Source organism: Erythrolamprus reginae, chromosome 4 (genome assembly GCF_031021105.1).
Source record: "Erythrolamprus reginae isolate rEryReg1 chromosome 4, rEryReg1.hap1, whole genome shotgun sequence".
In the NCBI taxonomy this organism is placed as follows: domain Eukaryota; kingdom Metazoa; phylum Chordata; class Lepidosauria; order Squamata; family Dipsadidae; genus Erythrolamprus; species Erythrolamprus reginae.
The window spans coordinates 56,452,558-56,474,914 of NC_091953.1; the positions used below are offsets into that span (position 1 = coordinate 56,452,558).

Here is a 22,357-nt window from a genome sequence, read left to right on the forward strand (position 1 = left end):
TTACCAGACCGTACCACATAGGATAGTGAGAATGCAGCAAGTATTAGATTACAATTTTAAACATTTGTAAAAGAATAATCTGAAGTGAGTACAGAAATGTAAAGTCTTAACCATTATATTAAACAACTAGCATTGAGTCTTTGCGGCATGATTAAATGGACATTAAACACACCTTAGATTGTGTTAGTTTGCTTTGTTTATACAAGATTAACCAGTGCTTGTATAATATGCTTACTACACCTTTGACAATGTAAATGGTTTTCACCTGCTTGATACGTAAGATTAAAAAGATAAAGATTCTTTTGACTGAAACACAGCTGCTGCTGGCTACCGGAATGTGGATGTGGACATTTTCTTGATAGCAATACAGAAACTGGCCACTTCACTCCGGCCGCTTGTATGAAAGAGAAATGATTGTCTGTTTTTATTATGGTTTTTTTTTAGTATTTTTAATGTTTTAATTGTATTTTTGTCATTGTGTCTATTTTTATTCTTGTGAGCCGACCTGAGTCCTTGAGGAGAAGGATGGCCTATAAATCTAATAAACAAACACACAAAGAGAGACAAACAAACAAACAAAAAAACAAACTGCAGCTGTCTGCCATTTCATTCTTCCAGGATATTTTGTTGCATAATTTTCATCATAGAAGACTATGCATTTTATTAAATATGGATATGAAGATATAAAAGGGTGAGTATCATATATTTTCTGACAATTGAGAGAGCTGAAATATCATGACCAACTAATTATAATGAATTCAAAGAATCCTATTTTAATTCAACCTATATTCAATTCAGAGCATATACATCCAGTCCAAACATACTATCTTCAATAAAATAACCCTAGCTGCAATACAACTCCTTCCCCCAGTCACTCACACGACACTTGATTTATGCCATGCAGAAATCTTAAAAATGTGCATTATTTAATTCCACCTTTTAAAGAGAAACTAAATATTCTGCAGATGCTAAAATTTCTTTCTTTCTTTCTTTTATTTATTTATTTATTAGATTTGTATGCTGCCCCTCTCCGTAGACTCGGGGCGGCTAACAACAATAATAAAACAGCGTATGACAAATCTAATATTTAAAATAACTAAAAACCCTTATTAAAACCAAGCATACACACAAACATATCATGCATAAATTGTATAGGCCTGGGAGGAAAGGAGTATCTCAGTTCCGCCATGCCTGATGACAGAGGTGGGATTTAAGGAGCTTACGAAAGGCGAGGAGGGTGGGGGCAATTCTACTCTCTGGGGGGAGCTGGTTCCAGAGGGTCGGGGCCGCCACAGAGAAGGCTCTTCCTCTGGGTCCCGCCAAACGACATTGTTTAGTCAACGGGACCAGGAGAAGGCCAACTCTGTGGGACCTAACTGGTCGCTGGGATTCGTGCGGTAGAAGGAGGTCCCAGAGATTTAAATACCAAAGCGTAAGAAATGCTATAAGAAACCCCTTTAAATATAATTAGTATTACCATACAAAGTGGATTTTTCCCCCTCAAGATAATACTGTCTAATTATCAGTCTGCACCATCTGTAACATCACAGAATTCCTTTTCTTGGGAGGAGAAATTCAGATAAGAATGGCTATTAAGTTTAGCAAAGCAATAATTGTACGTATAATTATTCACATACAAGTATTAAAGTGTATTTTTCTGAGAATTCTTATGTGTGTAAAAAAACAAGTACTACTAAGAAACAGCTTGTTTCAGGTCTGTATCTGACCTAAAAATGTAAGCTGAAGATCCTTTACAGTACAATTATACCTGAGCAGGTGCAGAAACAGCAGGAAGAGTTTTTTTCTCCCTTGAAGTGCCATTCTCAAGCAGATGGTTTCTTGGAGGCATTACTATATTGTAATAAAAAACAACTATTCATATGCCTCCACTTGCAATATTCTTTTTATTTCCAAGTGGAAAATATTTTATTGTATTAACAATATATTTGCTAGTTTAATATTTGTTCAAACACTGCAAATCTGGTTCTAAATAACTTACATATCTAGAGTGTAGACTTTATGCACCTCGGATATAAAAAAAGGACAAATTTTCTCATATTCAATGAGCAAACCTATAATCTTTCAACAGACCTAAACTTTTTTTATAAAACTAGAATGCACTTCAACAATGATTCAATGTGTGTATTATCTTCATACATTATTTTGAAATTATGGCATTAATAAAATGAAAAAATCAGATTTTTTAAAATGACAAGCAATGCTGCACTACATTTTTATGTTTCTGTGTTCATAAAGCAATAATTAGACACAATATATGTACATGAATTAACCCCATACTTGAAGAAAATCCTCACTTCTTGGCTAGGCAAAAAGATCTAAGAGATAATACAAGTCATTATCATTATATTTTTGTAATAACACATTATACTTTTTTTTTATTGGGCAAATGTTGTTTTTCTTTATCCTATCTTGAAATCAGAAACCAGTGATCAAAAAGTGATCCACCTGCCAAATTGTGCTGCCAGTTAAGATAACTGAAACTCAAAGTATTTGGAAATGTTCCCTTATAGACACTCAACACTATTCAAGAAGGAAATGGACACCTAATACCATTCTATGAGGAGTGAAATAAGATTAGGAGAGCAAACAACAGTTTACTGGGCATGCTGGGCATTTACAAGAATATCCACTTTTTCCACGAGGGGAAGATGCACATATGTATACACAGTGGACACTCCAACTTTGGTAATCATACCTGAGGAAAGGCAAATTAAGCCAATCGCTACAACTTTGAACAAAACAATACAAGCACAATCTATATAATAGATATTCTGAGAAACAAAATACTGTATTCATTTGTAAGATACTTAGAAAGAAATTAAAAATCAAATGCCGTCATATTTAAATATGCAGCTCATCATTAGCTTGTGAATCTCATAGGATTCTCTAAAAACAGAGATACTATACTTTGGATTTGTTACAGAAGATCTGTAGCACTTGCAGAAGACTTGGAGCCCACTTCACTGGTCTGCAGCAAAATGTTTCGATTGCTAGCTCAAGCCTTCTAAAATATCAACCAATTTTGACTCCTAACTGATGTAACAGTTCATACAACAAAGAAGAAATGGAAAGAATACCAAGCCTGATCAAGTCCAGGATAAACCGGAATAGAAAAATGAGTTCTGGATTGCATACATGCATAGTTCTTATATTGTTTAAGGAGAACCAAATTTTTCTCTATGTTTCTATTTATCATTTCCACATCAGTCCCACTTCTCCTTTACTATTAATTGTTTCTTCTATTAAGATTATACAGTGAAAAGTTTATAAATCACTACTTTTCAATTCTAATGAGTACTACAGTGATCCCTCGAGTATCGCGAGGGTTACATTCCAAGACCCCTCGCGATACTCGATTTTTCGCGATATAGTGGTGCAGAAGTAAAAACACCATCTGCGCATGCGCGCCCTTTTTCCATGGCCGTGCATGCGCAGATGGTGGAGTTTGCGTGGGCGGCGGGGAAGACCCAGGGAAGGTTTATTCGGCCGCCCAGCAGCTGATCTGCTCGGCAGTGCGGCAGCAGCGAGGAGCCGAAGATCGGGGTTTCCCCTTTGTGTGGGCGGCGGGGAAGACCCAGGGAAGGTTTCTTCGGCCGCCCAGCAGCTGATCTGCTTGGCAGCGCGGCAGCAGCGAGGAGCCGAAGATCGGGGTTTCCCCGCCACCCACGCAAAGGGGAAACCCCGATCTTCGGCTCCTTGCTACTGCCGCGCTGCCAAGCAGATCAGCTGCTGGGCGGCTGAAGAAACCTTCCCTGGGTCTTCTCCGCCGCCCACGCAAAGGGGAAACCCCGATCTTCGGCTCCTCGCTGCTGCCCGCCCGCCGCTTGCCCGCCCGCCCGCTGCCCGCCGCTCGAGAGCAAGAGGGGGAGAGATAGAGAAAGAGAGAGAAGGAAAGAAAGAGATGAGAGAGGGAGGAAGAGAGTGTGAGAGAGGAAGAAGCAAGAGAGAGAAAGAGAGAGAGAAAGAGAGAGAGAAAGAAAGATGAGAAAGGAAGAGAGTGACGTCATCGGGTGGGAAAAATCGCGATATAGCGTTTCGCGAAGATCGACATCGCGAAAATCGAGGGATCACTGTACTGTCTTCTCTCAGGCTTGTGCAGCTGCTGTGGAAATTGCTTATAACTAGCTTTACTTCCACATACATGTACAGCTAACCTTACCTGGATGTTCATAGAGTTATTTTATTTGATTACACACACATATGTACAGTTAAAAATAATCAGCTATGTAGCCTGAAAAAGAAAGCTCTGTAATAAATTAAAGAGGTGCTTCATCACCCATGCTATTATATTGCATGTACATGATCTTATTTTCTATCTTGAAGGTTCTACATTGCCTTATTTTCCAGTATTTTCCCATAATGTACAATAAGAGGATTCAATTATACCCAGTTTTAAAACCAGATGTAAATACAGATGCTGTTTCTGTAATGATCCTAAGCCTGTGATGTTGAACCTATGGCACGCAGAGGCCTTTCTGCAGGCATGAGAGCCTCTGCCCAGATCAACTCTATTGCATGGGGTGGGATCACACGCGCATGCGTGGGGACAGGGGGAGCATGTGGGGTATTTTTGGTCCCAGGAGGATGTGGGTGTTTCAAGTAGTTTTAATGAAAATGCAATTAAAATGCTTTATAAGCCATCAAGAATATACATGCATATATACAACAGGAACAGGAAGTGCCCTACAGTAGCAAATAGAGGTAAATCCTAGAGAGGCAGGAAATGCATCACAAAACAATGGAAATGAATGCTAAAGAGGAATTGACCTCTCCAGGTTCCTAAGAGGCCAGTAAGGGGCGTACATAAGTGCACTGGTGTGCCTTTCGTCCCCTGTCCAATTGTCTTTCCTTTCTTTCACCTATCATATACAGTGGTACCTCAAGATACGAACCCCTCGTCTTACGAACAACTCGTGATACGAACCCGGGGTTCAGAAAAATTTTGCCTCTTCTTACGAACTTTTTTCGAGTTACGAACCAGTGTTCGGAGACTGCTGGGAAGCCGCGCGGCTGTTTTAAAAGGTGACAGCCGGGCGGCGGGGCTTCCCAAAAGCCTCCCGAACGCTGGTTCGTAACTCGAAAAAAGTTCATAAGAAGAGGCAAAATTTTTCTGGAGTCCGGGTTCGGTTCGGGAGGTTGCTGGGAAGCCCCCCAGCGCGGCTGACACATTTTAAAACAGCCACGCGGCTTCCCAGCTGTCTCCCGAAGCCGAACACGGAAGTTCGGGTTTGGCATTCGGCTTCGGGAGACAGCTGGGAAGCCGCGCGGCTGTTTTAAAAGCTTCCCAGCACCCCCCCGAACCCCGAACTTTTGCCGAACTTCCGGGTTCGGGGTTCGGGAGGTTGCTGGGAATCCCCCAGGCCGGCTGTCACCTTTTAAAACAGCCGCGTGGCTTCCCAGCAGTCGCCGAACGCCATTTTTTTGCGGGGGGGTTTTTTGGTTGCACGGATTAATTGACTTTACATTGTTTCCTATGGGAAACAATGTTTCGTCTTACGAACCTTTCGTCTTACAAACCTCCTCCTTGCACCAATTAAGTTCGTATCATGAGGTATTACTGTATATTCTTTTCCTTTCATATATCCTCTCCTCTAAGTTCACTTTTACCCTTATATATATTACCACATGTCTATTTTTCTTCGTAGGTATTTGTGTATTGGACAAATGAATAAATAAAATAAATAAATAAATAAATAAATAAAGCATATAAGGCAGACATAACACCTGTAACAATAGAAAGGCCTGCTAGGACCAAAACAGGAACTGGGAGGGATGTGGCGAGTCCCCCCACAGCCCATTTTTGGTCCCAGGAGGCTGCAGGGAGATGTTCTAGGCCCAAAATAGGGGGTGGGGTTATCATGAATGCATGTGGAGGTGGGGGAAACATTGGGGTGTTGTGCATGCATGTGCAGGGGGCACATTGCATTATGGATGCCACTCGATACTAGCACTGTGCTTTTGGCACACAACAAGAAAAAGGTTCTCCATCATAGTTCTTAAGCCTGTGATGGCGAACCTATGGCATGCATGCCACAGGTGGAACACAGAGCCATATCAGAGGGCACACAAGACATTACCCTACGTCAGCTCCAACGTGCATGCACTCACTGGCCAGCTGATTTTCTGCCTTGGGAAAGGCCGTTTCACCCTCCAAATGCTTTAGGGAAGCTTCCCTGAAACCCCGGTGTACAAAAAAACTACCCAACAGACAAACCGGAAGTTCAGAAAATGCACTTCCAGTTTGCCCCTTGTGCTGTTTTTTATTTATTCATTCATTCATTCAATTTTTATGCCGCCCTTCTCCTTAGACTCAGGGCAGCTTACAACATGTTAGCAATAGCACTTTTTTAACAGAGCAAGGCTATTGCCCCCACAATCCGGGTCCTCATTTTACCCACCTCGGAAGGGTGGAAGGCTGAGTCAACCTTGAGCCAGTGATGAGATTTGAACCGCTGACCTTCAGATCTACAAGTCAGTTTCGGTGGCCTGCAGTACAGCACTCTACCTGCTACCTCCACTCTGGCTCATTTTTGCACTTCGGGGCTTCAGGAAGCTTCCCTGAACTCTTTGGAGTACAAAATATAGCACAACGGCAAATCAGAATTGCGTTTTTCTGAACTTCTGGTTTGCCCCTTTGGCCGCTTTTTTACGTCCCAAGCTTCATTGAGGAGTGTGTACATGCGTGGGGGCAGTGGGGGGGGTGCACATGCGTAGGGGGAGGGGAGGGGTGTGGGCACATGCCTGCACGCTACCACACCTACACACACCCTTTTGGCACGCAAATCAAAAAAAGTTTGCCATCACTGTCCTAAGCCATAGAAAAATAGAAGACCCAAACAGAAGAAAATATGTGTGAATCTTAATGTACATCTCTTGTCCTAGTTATCACTGAGAGTTAAGGAACACCATATGCCAAATTTGGTGGACATCAAGTAGTGAATGATATCCACTTTTTAATATGGAATATATATGATCTGAATGTCACAGGGAATAGTAATCTTTCAACAATTCTAGGCAGTGTTTGGATTCAATAGCTTGAACACAGAAAGAAGGTGGGGAGACAAATAAATGGCTTACAGGGAATAAATAGTTTATAGGATAATGTGTGAACACCAGGCCACGTGGGCTTGTTATGTTAACAATTTAAGACTGTTCTTGCACACAGGTGATAATTGCAGGCTTCCTTGCCTAATGTAATTATTTCACTTTCATAATTTCTCTGTTCTATTTATATAACTCCTCTTTGTATGTTCAGCTGAACTAATTTTGTAATAAACATGATGAAACACTTTTACTAATTTGCTGAAAAATAGATGCCTTGTACACATACCCCAAGTCTCTTTTATTTTGTAGAAAAGAATTGCTGAACAAGTCTGCCTACTAAATATTCAATGAAATGTAAAATTATATTCTTGAAGCAGGATCCAGTAAAACAATTCTGGTTTTAACAGAAGAAGCAGATTGGGATTGTGCCAAAATGTCACCATCAGGTAATTCCAATGTGTAGCAATTGAGTAGAGTTCAGCTAAAAATGATACTGATTGTTACTCCAGTATGCAAGGTGACCAAAGGTTTTGACTATTAAGGAAATTACAAGATAAAATTACTAGGAAGAGGAAAAAAGATCAGACTAGTAGTGTTTTCTGTATCATATTTCCTTATAATTTAAATTTTACAAGGCATTTTCTCTTTTGGCTTTCTAGACATTGGAGTAAAGTTACTACATTTTAAAGTGGTTATTCCACATTCCTCAAATAGTACATACTGTCCCGCCTTGACTTCAATCAGCCATCTCTGTAGTAGTAACCTTATTAAGGTTTTTTTTAAATCACACTGTGTTATGCCAGTATTTTTTTTAAACTATAGCCTATTGAACAAGCCATAATATTCTGGTGGCATGCAAAGCAAGTGAACAAATCCAAAAATTTAATCTTAGTTTACCTTTCACTCTTTTTGATCCCTCCAGTATTTTTGTTATTTTGACTTCTGTAAAAATATCCTACATCCGCAGTAAAAAGTCACAGGTTCAGTTCTACCATAATTCTGCTTTATGTAAAGGCTACATAAGAAAACTTAGACAATGAGCAACAGATACTCGGAAAAGCAATATAAATAAATTCTGTAGTCAAGATCTGACTGCTACACTATTCAACTATTGTGATTAGAACAGAGTTACAGTTAACAGAATGATATGGTGCAATTCACAGATTTTTCTTCATTGGGGAAGTAATGCATATTCGGTAGGACTTCACTGAGCTGTAGATTTTCTGCAGTCTGGTCTTTCTCAATGAGAAGTTGTAGAGGGAATAGAAATGACCTTGAGAGGCAGGAGGAAGAGTTGCTACCAAGGCGATAGATCAGCAGGGCTTCTACCCAAGCCAAGAAAATATTTCAAAAAAATGTCTCAGATTGACTGGAATTGTGAAGATGATCTTGTGGATAGATGGGAAGAGACGCTGCCAAAATCAGGAAAGAGAGGCAGGAACCTTCCATGGTTTCAGTCAGAGAAGAAAACTTAGGAAGGGATCAAGCAGCAAAAAATTACAGTGGGATGTTTGTACTTTCAGACTTACAAGATTCTGTTAATGTAACCTAGTGGTTTTCAACCTGAGGGTCAAAACCCCTTTGGGAGTCGAACGACCGTGTCACAGGGGTCACCTAAGACCATGGGAAAGGACAATTTTCCCATGGTGTTAGGAACTAAAGCTTCTATTCTGGCACCTTGAAAGATATTTTTACAATCCGACCAATCAGGTGTTTACAGTGGGGGGGTGTCCCTCTGACCTTCCTGCCAATCAGCTTAAAGCTCTGTTGGGAGAATTGGCACTAGACTTATGGTTGTGGGTCACCACAACATGAGGAACTGTATTAAGGGGTCGTGGCATTAGAAAGGTTGAGAACCACTGATGTAGCCTGACAATCTCGTTGGGTTTTGTGTGGTTTACCTAAGAGGAATGACACAGACAAATACTCCCTAGGTCACAGAAACTAGAGAGGGGGGAGAAAACCATATTCAGACTTGCAAGACTCTGTTACTATAACTGTTGCAATGTATTTATTTTATTAAATTTATTTGCCACCCATCTTGTTTCAAAGCAACTCTAAGAAGCTTACAGCATTACAAGCGCTAATATCCAAGATATTTTTTTCAAAACCAGAATAAAATGGAAATTACAATGAAATATAAAATTATAATAAACTGATGTAGAGATAGGGATAGATGGAGCAGGATAAGCAGAGAAGGCAGATGGGGTTTTCTTTTAATTTATCAACCACCTCCAATGTGATGCTCCAAACCGTGTGCCAGAGCCAAACCCTTTGGTCCTTATGGAAGTTCAGAAGTTTACCCATTTCAATGGGTAAGAGGTTCCAAAGGGCAAGCACCATGGTAGATAAGCCCTCCTCTTGGACCCCACCAACTGGAATTCCTTAACTAATGAGGCCAGCAGCATGAGTTCTCTGCCAGTGCAGAAGGAACCAGCCAGTCCTAATGGGGTGAGTCTGTTCCTCAAAGTATCCTGAACCTATGCCATGCAAGGGTCTAAAGGTAATCATCAACACTCTAAATTGCACCTAGGAGCAAACTAGTCCACAGAGCAGTGGGGTAACATGGGCCAATCAAGGTGCCCAAACAACTGCACTCTGCAACCACTGAAGCAATAAAAATAGTCCTGACTCATATGGAATTTCTTACACTGATCTACCTGTGAGAAGAACTCATAGAAGTACTCATACAGTTCTAAAAAAACTGTAAACCAACAATTACTAAGTTAATGAAGGACAAGTATATGGAATACAGACCCATCAATAATAATAATATTAGATTAGATTTGTATGCCGCCCCTCTCCGAAAACTCAAGAAATTGGGTCTCACTTATATATGAGAGGCCATATTTGTAAGTTTTATATTTCCTTTAATTGTCTGCCATATCAATTACTTCAGGTCTCACAATCAGACATGTCCAAAATCAAGCTGCCAATTTAATCCTCAGTAGTTAACCCTAAAACCAAATTCAATTGGAATGAGTTTATAATTTAATTCAAGATTACAATTCCTAAACATTACTTTTTTTTAGTATTTATTTCCAATATTTTAGGGCAGTAAGGCGAACCTTTTTGGTTCGCGTGCCAAAAGGGTGTGTGTACATGTGCTAGCATGTGTGCACATGCCCACACTCATTCATTCCCCCCACGCATGCACACACACACACGCTGCCCCTGTGCACAATCCCATCCCGCACATGTACACAGGCCTCAATGAGGCATGGGGTGGTGAAAAAATTGCCAAACCACAAGTTCGGAAAAACAGATTTCCGGTTTGCCCGTTGGGCTGTTTTTTGCACTCTAGAGCCTTCAGGGAAGCTTCCTGAAGTCCCAGAGTGCGAAAAGTCAGTTTTCCAAACCTCTGGTTTGCACAATGGGTGGTTTCTCACACTTTGGGGCTTCAGGAAGTTTCCTTAAAGCCTCTGGAGTGTAAAAAAAACAGCACAACAGGCAAAACGGAAGTCTGCTTTTCCAAACTTCTAGTTACCCATTGGGCAATTTTTTGTACTCCGGGGTTTCGCTGAAGCCTCCAGGGGGTGAAACAGCCTTCCTCAAGGCTGAAAAGCATGTGCATTCCCGCTGGAGCTGACATACGGCAATACTTCACGTGCCTTCCGATATGGCTCTGCGTACCACCTGTGGCACATGTGCCATAGGTTTGCTGTCACAGTTTTAGGTCATTTTTAAAAAGACTAAACATTTGTATAGTATTTAAAATGAAAAAAAAATCACTGCTGTCCAATTTTTAATTCATTTTAGAGAGGGGGAGAAAGAGAGCAAAAGATAGAATGAGAATCTCAAGCAAAGGAAAAATAAACAAGAAAATAACAATAAGACTTTTCTATTAAAAAAAATTAACTTGTCTTGCAATATTATTCTCTTTCTCCTATTTGGGTAAAGTGAATTAACCATAAGTTACTATCATATCAATGAGAATTGCAAAAACACTCTAAAGAATACAGTAATCCCTCACTACTTCGCGGTTCATCTTTCGCGGATTTGCTTCTTCACGGGTTTTTTCAAAGGGAGCTTATGGCCACGGATAATGAAGGAAAATCCAGGAAAAGCATGAAAAATGAATATCCCCCCCCCCTCTATCCCCATTTCCGGCAGATGCCTTATGCCTTAGAACGCCGGGGCAGGGACAGTTTGTATGTGTGTAGGGGGGAGATTGCAGTGGCAGCTTCGTTCAGCCCGCACGTCATGGGGAAGGCTTAGCTTGTCTTGTCCTCCAGTTCGTGGATGTTTCTCAACTCTCTAAAGATCGTACGCCGCCACCCGACTACAAGCAAGCCATTACCATTGCTGCTGACCGCTGAGAGAAGCTGGTCTCTCTAAGTGGTCAGCAGTGGTGGGTTGTTAACAATACAGGGAGGGTTTTAAAAGTCAAAATACTCGTTAAATACATAAAATATCTTTCCTCGACTTCATGGAAATTCATTTTTTGCGGGTGGTCTTGGAACGCATCCCCTGCAAAAGACGAGGGATCACTGTAGTTTGAAATGTCAAATGGAAATTTTGACTCTGGAGGCCAAAATTATTATCTCTGATTTATTTTGATACATAAACATAGCATTCATGGCAATTCGGAAATGAAGCACCTTCATAACTGTGTTGCCCTCATAAGTAAAAGAATCATTAGGCACATTTAGTATATTTTTATCTAGGAAAAGTAATATATTAAATCATGCTGAGAGACAGCACAGCTATTTTGAAACACATATTAAATAGCCTAAGCTTGCTCAGTGATATTTTAGTGATCTTAGCAGTTCAAATGCTTCTGTTGCTCCATAAAGATGGTTCTCAAATAGGATGGATGAAGTCTGATGCAGCATATACATTCAGACACCACTTACTCTATTTTAAAATTAGTGTAGTGCCTAGCAGTATGCTTTACAGGTGCAGATTACTGGTAGAAAGAAGCAGCAGCAATTATCTTTGAATATGTCATATCAATTTGCACTGCAACATGCAGAAGTCAGAAGTAGCTTTTCTATAAAATACTTTAAACTTATATTTTGTTTTAACATATTTATATGGCCACACATCTATCAAAAGCACTCTGGACAGCAAACATAAATACAGAAGAAAAAACATAGATCACTAAAAAGGCCATATCTAACTACTGATAAACCTGCATCTATATTAGAGTACAGTTAACCCCCTGTTCCAAAATTCTGAAAGGCTGGCAGTATCGAGATAATCTATGATTAAACTGAGGCTCTTCCATAAGAGAGACATCGTTTCCTAGAAGGCATGCTTTCCAGGACCTATCAAGTGATTCTATTTCACCAATAGGACCTACAGCATACCCACTTTACCCCATCAGGTGATCTGGACATAAACCAGTGGGAAGAGGTACAGGAAAGCCAGCCCCATGCCAATAAAGGCTTCAAAGCATCTTAAATTGAGAAACTGGATGAAAGCCTACAGCTGAGGGAGCACAATATGATTTGGGCACATGAAGCATTAATATTGGTCTTATTATTGCATTCTGAATCATCTGTGGCTTCTCAATTCTCTTTAAGGACAACCCTATGTGGAGTAAGCAACTAAGGCATTAATTAATGTATTATTCACTTGACACAACAGGTAGAAGCATCATGTACTTCTTGACCCATGTGCACCAGGATGAGATGGCGCTTACCCATTTCAATACTTTTTTAGGAAGAGGAAAAACTCATTTAATGAATAAATCAAACTGGTGGTTCACACAGGCTAAGCAACAAACAAATGGCTTAGAAATCCATCATTTTGACTTTTAAATGTGTAACATAATGGATTACATCTCTGCCAAAACTGTCATTCAGTACTATTGTGTTTGCCAAATCTGGCTTTCCAGGTATATGACAGACCCTGTTCTCTGGCTATGTTAAAGGCCTTTTATATTTAACTAACTGTACCGGGCCACGAGTTGTTGTGGCCCAGCCTCGTTTGTCTGGTTTGCCAACTCTAGAATATGCAACATATAATTGTCCATGTGAGAAGGAATCCGTGTGTAGATGTACACCACACAATTCTAAAGATTGGTCTCGAGCTTTGTTAATGGTGATTGCAAACACCAATCAAATTGGGAATTGCAATCTCTGAAATTGAAATGGCATATCAGTTGGAATCATAGGAATGCGTGGAATGAGGACATCTTCACCTTTGAAAGATCCTGTCAAGATCTTTGCATGTTGAATGGCAATTTAAAAGCGGAATGAGCAGTTCTTCCACCTGGTAACAATGTCACAGCTATTCTGGCAGACACAAGAGCCAAGGCTATGTCATTTTGGGATTGAATTGCTGACAGAATTAATCTAATTAGGACAACAGGTCCTTTGTTCATGTATGGGAAATGAAAGAATTTGCCATACAGTTTCATTGCTGCGCCTCTTATCATTTTCACCAGCCTCAATGCCAAGAAACTCTGTTCTTACCTATTGCAGGTGTGACATCTATAAAATATAGGTATATAAAAATGTGCATATTCGAATGCAATGCTGTGTCAAAATATAGAAAGAAATTTAGTGAAAATGAAAATAAATGTAGGAAATTGAGAATATCAAGAAAGGGTATGTTGGGTGTACCCTGGGGAATTCATGCCCATACGCCTTGGCTAGGGACCCCTTAGAAGACCCAATCTTTGAACACATTTATCTAACTCCATATAAACAGACCATTGTCCTTTGTTTAAATTATCACCAGCCAAAAAAAAGACGCCTCCTATCCTTTTCACCAGCTAATCCAAACGTGCCTCCTCAAACCAGCCTCAATGCCAAGCAAGTCCATGTTCACTGTTTCAAAATAAATAAAGGAATGTACTGAAAATGAAAATAACCATAGGAAATTGAGAATTAAAGGGTGTGTTGGGTGTAGGAGTCAAGCCCCCAGCCCTGGGAATTCCACACCTATATGCCTCTCACTCAGCTAGGGATCCGTTGGAAGACTCAATTTTTTACCACTTAGGTAATTCCATATAAACAGACCATTGGTTCAAATTATCACCAACCAATCCAAACGTGCCTCCTATCTTTTTCACCATTCTCAATGCCAAGCAACTCCCTGTTTCTACCAGTCACAGGTGCAACCTCTATATAATATAGGTACATAAAAATGTGTGTATTCGAATCAACATTGTGTCAAAACTTCAAAGCAATCGGTGAAGAACTTTTGGAAATTTAAGGTTTTGAAAAACAAACATTTACATTTTTATTTATATAGATGGTAATCACGCTTTATTTTTAAAGTTTATTTTAGTACAGTAACAATAAGTTTTTATTTATATTAAATTATGTACCTCCCAGAGTGAGATGTGTGTCATATAAATTGAATAAATAATTAAATATTATTGAATTACTCTTCTGTTTGCAAAAGAAGCTGTATGAACATTCCTATAATTGTGGAAAGGTGAATATGGAATTAGTTTCTCTTTTTCATGCAGTACGGTGTTATGAAAGCAGAAGACAGAGTGACACTGAGTGAATTTATAATGGTAAAGAACAGTCATTCATATTCTTAAAGCATATAAATATTATGGCATATAAGTACAGTATAAATTCTCAAGAAAAGAGAGCAAGGATTTATTTCAAGGCTGTTAGAAAAGGTCATTTATACATTGATGTTTGAGCATTATTGTAACCAACATTCACTAGATCATACCTCAAACATTTTGACCATATCTCTCCATTAAAAGCAGTAAATGTTAACTATTACTAAATTAAAAATTTCACTAAATCCATTAAAAAAAAAAAACTTTCATACTTTTTAAATTAATAATCACAGGACAAATTTTAAATCTCCGAATTTATACATATGGTGGACAATATTCTTTTTCTAAAGTAAAGGAAAGAAAATGGAGATCCAGAACTTCAATACACAACTGATACATAGCCTGTTTATCTATGGCTTACAATTATCATTAAATCTATTTCTCTTTTAAGGCAAGCATATACCATAAATGACACATAAAAATATATCTTGAAAGGTGGACCAAACCAAAATTTCTTTTTAAATAATTAGATTTCTACAGATATATTGTTTATATTTACTATGTTTTACACCGCCCTGAGTTATTTCAAGAAAGGCGGTATAGAAGTCTAATAAATAATTAAATAATAAATAAGATAACAGATTTTCTTAGACTTATTTGCCATCTGACTCTAATAGGAAAGAGATATACAGTGATACCTCGCCTTACAAACCCCTCGTCATAAGAACTTTTCGAGATACGAACCCGGGGTTTATGATTTTTTTGCCTCTTCTTCCAAAATATTTGTATCTTACAAACCTGCCGCTGGGATGCCCCACCTCCGGACCTTCCGTTGCCAGCAAAGCGCCCGTTTTTGCACTGCTGATATTCCCCTGAGGCTCCCCTCCATGGGAAATCCCACCTCTGGACTTCCGTGTTTTTGCGATGCTGCAGGGGTATCCCAGCAGCGCAAAAACAGGCGCTACGCTGGCAACAGAAGTCCGGAGATGGGGTTTCAAGGACTTTGGTGTTTTTGCGATGCTGCGATTTCGCTGAGGTTCCCCTTGCTAGGAAACCCCACCTCTGGATTTCCGTTGCCAGTGAAGCCCCGTTTTTGCGACGCTGGGATTCCCCTGCTGGGATTCCCCTGCAGCATCGCAAAAACATGGAAGTCCAGAGGTGGGGCTTCCCATGGAGGGGAGCCTCAGGGGAATCCCACCAGCACAAAAATGGGTGCTTCGGCTGGCAAAAGGGGTGAATTTTGACCTTTGCACGCATTAATTGCTTTTCCATTGATTCCTAGGGGAAGCATTGTTTCGTCTTACGAACCTTTCACCTTACGAACCTCATCCGGGAACCAATTAAGTGTGTAAGACAAGGTATCACTGTACATGTATGTTGAATTAAGAACAATGCATTTCAGAACACATTTCTGTTTTACATTGTAGTGCGGTATTTCAGGGTCATCGTCATTTGCAAAGGCAACCTTGAATTGAGAAATTAATATAAAATCCAATATTTTTCTAAGTAAATAAGGGTATTAGCACATACTTCACAAAATGAAGTATATCAGCTACGCCTGAACTGGCCCCCTGCTCTATATCATTGAGGGCCACATCAGAGTTGTGTTTGACCTGGGGGAGAAGTAGGCATGGCTGGGGTGGGTGCCAGCTCAATATCCTGCAACCTGCACATGGCCCTACCTGGCTTAGTTTTTGGCTGCAATGGTCTCCCACAGTTCTCTGCCAGCAAAAATGGAGTCCAGGAAGCTTGTGCATGGCCCTCCCAAGCTCCATTTTTGCTGGCAGAGGCAGAAGGCCAGTCCTTCGCTGTTTCCAGGACAGCTCCATGGGCCAGATCTAAGCACCCTGTAGGCATAGTTCCCTCTAAGCTGAGCAGTGAGCAATCGCTCACTTAAAAATCATCATCAACTCAGAGTTTTCCAAACCTGCCCAGAAGCCGAGAGGGAAAGAGTGAGAGGGAAGGAGAGAGAGAGGAAGAGAGAGAAACAGATAGAAAAAAGAGAGGAAGGAAAAGAGAAAGAAAAAGAATGGGAGTAACGAAGAGAGAAAGAAAATCAAAATCTAGTCATATTCAATATGATATCCTAGTCATATTTAATCTGTTGAATTCCAGATACAGTGGTCCCTTAACTTTCACGGGTCCGACTTTCGTGAAAAGTCTATACCATGAGTTTTCAATAAATAAATAAATAAAATAAATAAAAAATTTGAAATAAATTTTTAAAATGTATTTAAAGAAGCCGCCCTGCTTCTTTAAATAAAAACTCTGCTTCTGCCCCAGCTTCCCGATCCCTCCCCTTTAATTCTCGGAGCGTTGGTACGCTCCACTTGAAGCTGGGGCAACAGGGTGGCAAGCTGGGGGTTTTGCTGCGCTCACTGCCGGCGTCTCCCATGGCGGCGGCCTCAGCTCGGGAATTCTACAGTTGACGGCCCTCTGCTCGGAGCGCCTGCGCTGATCGCTGCGCCCCCCCCTAAAGGCACACCTGAAGGCAGGAAATTAGGGTGGGGACTGATGGAGTCGAGCCCCGTCCTGCCAGACAATCGAAGCTGTCCCTCAGGCTCTTCCGCTGGCTGGATGCCATGTGCCCCACTCTTTCCCAGGGCCGCTGGTCTACAGCCAATGACTGCCAGGTAGCCTTGGGGACAGCCACCACCGCTGCTGGGGCAGTGCCGGCAGGGACCCCAGAATGCCCGGAACACCCGCCGCCGGACAGTTGAGGCAGGGCACATGGAAGCAGCTTCTGAGAAGTGGACAGGCGTCCCCTCAACGCATCCAGCCAGCGGAGGAGCCCATGGGGCAGCTTCAATTATCTGACAGGTTGGGACTCAGCTCCATCATTCCCCACCCTAATTTCCCACCTCCGGGGGCACCTTTGGGAGGGTGCAGTGGTCGGCGAAGGCGCGCTGAGCAGAGGGCCATCAGCTGTAGAATTCCCGAGCTGAGGCCACTGCCATGGGAGACACCGACAACGAGCACAGCAAAGCTTGTCGCCCCGTTGCCCCTGCGGATTCTGGGGAGTAAGTAAAACCAGGAATGGAGGAGGGAGGGAGGGAGCATCCCCACTTCGCAGAAATTTGACTTTCGTGGGCGGTCTTGGAACATATCCCCCACGAATATCAAGGGAACACTGTACTTTGACTATACTTCTACTACATGCAGCCATGAAGAGGACAGCATACAGACCTTATATATTAAATGTTAAGTTGATATACCCCAGAAAATAAAAATGAAATCAACCACATGATGGTTGAATAGGATACATGTACCAATACATGGCTCAATGCAACTTGTAAAATTGACTGTCTGCTCCATGGCATGACATCTGTTACATAACTCCTGTAAAATTTATTATTATTTGTATGTAAAATAGACTTAATCTTCTTTGAAACTGGAAGAAATATCATGAAAGCCAACATAAATTTATTGGACAAAAAAGGTGGAATGTAAAATCATCATTTTTTTAAAAATTGAACAAAAGAATTCCTAGCCTTTTACAGACTTCCTAGACGGGTCTGAACAAGTTATTTTAAGTGGGTATTAGATCTGTTAATAAACAGATGTATAATATGGGAAAGATAGTCAAACCTCAAATACAAATGATTTGAAAATAATTTCTATTTTACAATTGACATATGAAACTAAATCTAATGCTTAATAAACAGATCAACTAGTTGCTTTTTTGAAGATTTTGGGTTTTTTAGATTGTCCACCCACACAATAGTAGTGAAGTATATCCTACATCACCATTCTATGCATTGTGACTTCAAAATGAGTCACATTCATTTAATTGGGATTTCTAGAACAAGTGTGCATAAAGTAGGATTATAGCCTTAATGTGCCATCCTGTGCTTACCTACTAAGGAATTAAACTTAATGAGACTCATTTGCATCAGCAAATACAAGATCTAATGCACTGATGGAAAGACAAGTCAGCCTGAAAGCAAGGATGCAAAATAGGTAAAGAGATTGCTTTTCTTCCTTCTGCTCTCCTGGAAGTTTTAAAAAAATTAAAGAGAATCAGCCTTCACAAATTAAAAAAATCACATTCTACATCCATACCTACAATATTCCTTCAATGGTAACCAGTATTATGGAAAAAAGTAATAGTATGGAAAACAAATTTAAGGCCTATGAATATTACTAATGTCTACCACTTGGGTCAATTTCATGGTTTTTAAATCCATATAGTGATGGTGAACTTATGGCACGGGTGCCACAGGTGGCATGCAGAGCCATATCTGCTGGCACACGAGCCGTTGTCCTAGCTCAGCTCCAATATGCATGTGTGTGCACCAGCCAGCTGATATTTGGCTTGCACAGAGGCTCTGGAAAGGTGTTTTTGGTTTCCAGAGCGACGGGGGGAGTTACTCCCCCCCCGTCCAGGGAAGCCTTAGGAGCCTGGAAAGTGCAAAACACGAGCCTATTGGGGCCACCAGAAGTTGGGAAACAGGCCATTTCCGGCCTCCAGAAGGCCTCCATGGGGCGGGGGGAGCTGTTTTCACCCTCACCATGCATTGAATTATGGGTGTGGGCACTCGCGCAGGCATGATAGCGCACGCTTATGCTCTTTTGGCACCTGAAGGAAAAGAGGTTTGCCATCATTGCCATAGAGCCTTGTCTCACTTTTCTATAACTAGCAAGGAAGGAAATGCTAGCCAATTTGGGGGGGGAGGGGGGAGTATGTCAGAAAAACCAAATTCTATTTCAAGCTCACACTATTCCATGCAAGCTATGATATTGAATCTCCCTTGCAGGATACCCATCCCACCAAATGTCTTAACCTTCAGGCTCAAGAAATTAAATTCCAAGATCCTCCACTTTTATTTATTTTTTTACATTTTGCAAAGAGGGTGTGGCATATTTCCATGCTCTTTTGCCAATGCCAGGAAAAGCGAACCAGTCTACCTAGAGCAGAGCCCAGCTTCAGCCTAACTGAGTGCAACTGATTCTGCAAAATTACAGCAACGAGGAGGAAAGGGGGGAGGTTAAAAGAAAGAGAACTAAACGCCAAGTCAAATCGAGGGAAAACAGTTCCCCTCTAGCCAGGGAAAGATTTCTCTGGCGTTCCCCTTCGTTCTCACCCATCCCTTTCTTTCTACTCCGGATGATGAAGCCGAAAAACATTCCACCAGGCATTTTACTACCTGACGGGGTGCTTGCCTGGAAGGAAGAGTCGAGTTGTTTAAAACACCTAGCGGTGGGAGGGCTGCTTCGGTCTGCAGCTTTCATTACAGCGTTTCCTTACTGCACTGCAGAGGCGCCATCTTCTCGCTCCGAAGCTTTTCCCTCCAACCCATTTCCTTTCATCTGGTTCCCCAACCTCCCTTCTCCTCCGTAGAGGAAAGCCTCTCGGTGTACGAAGCGCTTTATACGTCCCCACACCGAAGGAAACCCTCTTGCGGGATTTGGGCAGATTTCTGCCTCCCCACCACCACCCCTCTCTCCCGGTCCTGCCTCCCAAAGCCTGCAACGCACTCCGGGATAAACTAGACGACCTTATTATTGAGGAAAGGGAGGCCCATTATAATGCCCTTTTTCTCCCTGACTGGGAAGCACGGAGAGACAGAGAGGGTCGCAGTTGGTGGGAACACAGCTCCCCCTACCCAAAGGCGGGAAGGGGGGGCTGTTCCGCAGGAGCCGCAACGCATTAATGCCTCAGTACTAAAGTTGCCCGAGCCACAGGCACCTGAGCCGAGAAAACTCCCTCCCCTCCTCCGCCTCATGCACGGCGGGAGTGAGGGGCAATCCTCCCAAACGAGCGCCTCTTGTTTGCACGCCCCGTGAGGGCGAGGAATGGGGGAAAGCAGCGATGAGCTGGAGGTAACAACCGCCTAGCCGGAGGATCGGTTCTCCCGGCCCCAAGCACATCCCAGGCGACGCCCCCCACTTCTCCATTTCCGCCCCCAGATCGGCCAGACCAGACAACACAGAGGAAGGCTAAAAGCAACAACAACACACATACACACACCAAAAAAAAAACCCTCCGCACGGCGGCCGGCGACAGACGTGAAACTCATCTCCCCTCCTGACCCCCACCCCCCTTTCATCTATTCAAAGCAAAGCATCGAATCCATCGATGCCAAGTTGGCGCATTCCAGAAAGGAGGGATGCCGGGCAGAAACGAGGGGCCTCGCCCTCCCTTTTCGCGCCCCTTTTTCTTTCCCATCCCCGCTTCCCAAGTAGCAGAGAAGAGGCAAGAGATTTCCCTTCTCTCCACCCTTCGGAAGCGCCCCCGAGTCGACGGACGCTCCTGAAAAGGCTGCCTGCCCAAAGCTACCCGCAAGTGAGCAAAAGAGGCTCTCTTTTTTTTTGGAAGCCGCTCGTCCCAGCCCGCCCAGCCTCCTCTCTCTCCATTGTTCAGGCTGAAGCAGGGATTTCTGAAGAGGCGCGGATCGACGAACACACCCTTTCTTCCCGAGCCTCTCAGCAGGCCGCTTTTATCGGTCAGTTTCGGCTTAAAGCTGCGGGAGGCTCTCGGCGAACAAAGACTTTCTTGCCGTAGCAACAGGGAGAGAAGGTAAATGGGCAGCCGCTTACCTCCAAAGCTCCCGCTGTCCAAGAGGCTCCCAGCAGCAGGAAAGCTAAATGCGGCAGCATCGCGGGCAAAAAGCAGCAGCTAAGGACGCTGGAGCTCAGGCACTAGTTTAAAAATATAGAGGGAGGCAGCCGAAAAATATCCGCCCAGTCCGCCTCGCTTCGCCTCCCCGCTCTGCTGAGGAATGAAAACCGAGCTGCAAGAGCAGCAGCAGCAGCGCTTAGCGGAGCTTCGGAAAGGAGAAGGAGAGTCAGCTGATACTCCAACCCGCCCAAAGCGGCGGCGGCAGTAGCAGCAGGCCGGTCCTTCGCAGAGTTCCCCTAGCGACCGAACCGCGCAACTGCAACTGCCATCGTTTGATTCGTGAAAGCCCCCCGGCCCAGGGAAAAAGCGAAAAGGGAGGAGCGGAAGGGTCTCTCTGCGTGAAGCGGTTTCGGCCACAGTCTCGTACAGTATTTGTTTCTGGCGCAGCAGGCGATGGAGCCTATGTAGAGTCTCGAACGTTAGTCGGTTCAATCGGTTTATGACGTTCAGAATTGCCCCTGCATCAAATGAGAAGGATTGCAGGAAACGAACATCGATTTTAAGATGGAAGGGTCCCAAAATGAACTCTGTTCAGTTCTAATGTCATAAATCCAGGGATCAGGAATTCTTTAATATATTACTTCGGTCAGATTGGTAACTTTTGGGTTCTTAAAAAAGACAAAGCAGATTGACAAGCCAAAAGTTTGAGCCCTTTCTTGTACAATTTAGCAGGATGAGCAGTAGAAAGTACAGGGTGTCATGTCTCAGGGATGGTTTTTCCAGAGGCAACTGGAGTTTCTTGTTTTCTTTGAAGACATTTGCTTCTCATCAGATCTCATCCATGGTCAGAGCAGAAGAAGATTCTCGGATGAGAAGGGAAATACAATGATACCTTGTCTTACAAACTTAATTGGTTTCGGGATGAGGTTCTTAAGGTGAACAATTTGGAAGACTAAACAATGTTTCCCATAGGAATCAATGGAAAAGTGATTAATGCATGCAACCCCAAAATTCACCCCTTTTGCCAGCCGAAGCGCCTGTTTTTGCACTGCTGGGATTCTCCTGAGGCTCCACTCCATGGGAAACCCCACCTCCCGACTTCTGTCTTTTTACGATGCTGCAGGGGAATCCCAGCGCTTCACTGGCAATGGAAGTCTGGAGGTGGGGTTTCCCAGCGAAGGGAGCATCAGTGAAATCGCAGCATTGCAAAAACACGGAAGTCCTCGAAACTCCACCTCCAGACCTCTGTGTTTTTG

General features: G+C 42.4%; 1 protein-coding gene across 4 annotated transcripts in view; it reads right to left on the bottom strand.

Moving 5' to 3' along the window:
* APP (amyloid beta precursor protein) overlaps positions 1-21,355 on the bottom strand; it is a 139,126-nt gene extending 117,771 nt beyond the window's left edge. For 2 of the 4 annotated variants that reach the window (XM_070750286.1, XM_070750285.1), the window contains exon 1: positions 21,080-21,350. In XM_070750286.1, coding sequence (XP_070606387.1) covers positions 21,080-21,139 — 60 coding nt within the window. In that variant the 5' untranslated portion in view covers positions 21,140-21,350. Of the gene's footprint in view, positions 1-21,079 lie in introns of all 4 variants that reach the window. The other 2 variants (XM_070750287.1, XM_070750288.1) reach the window with 2 other exon arrangements.
* Between the last annotated feature and the right edge of the window lie 1,002 nt (positions 21,356-22,357).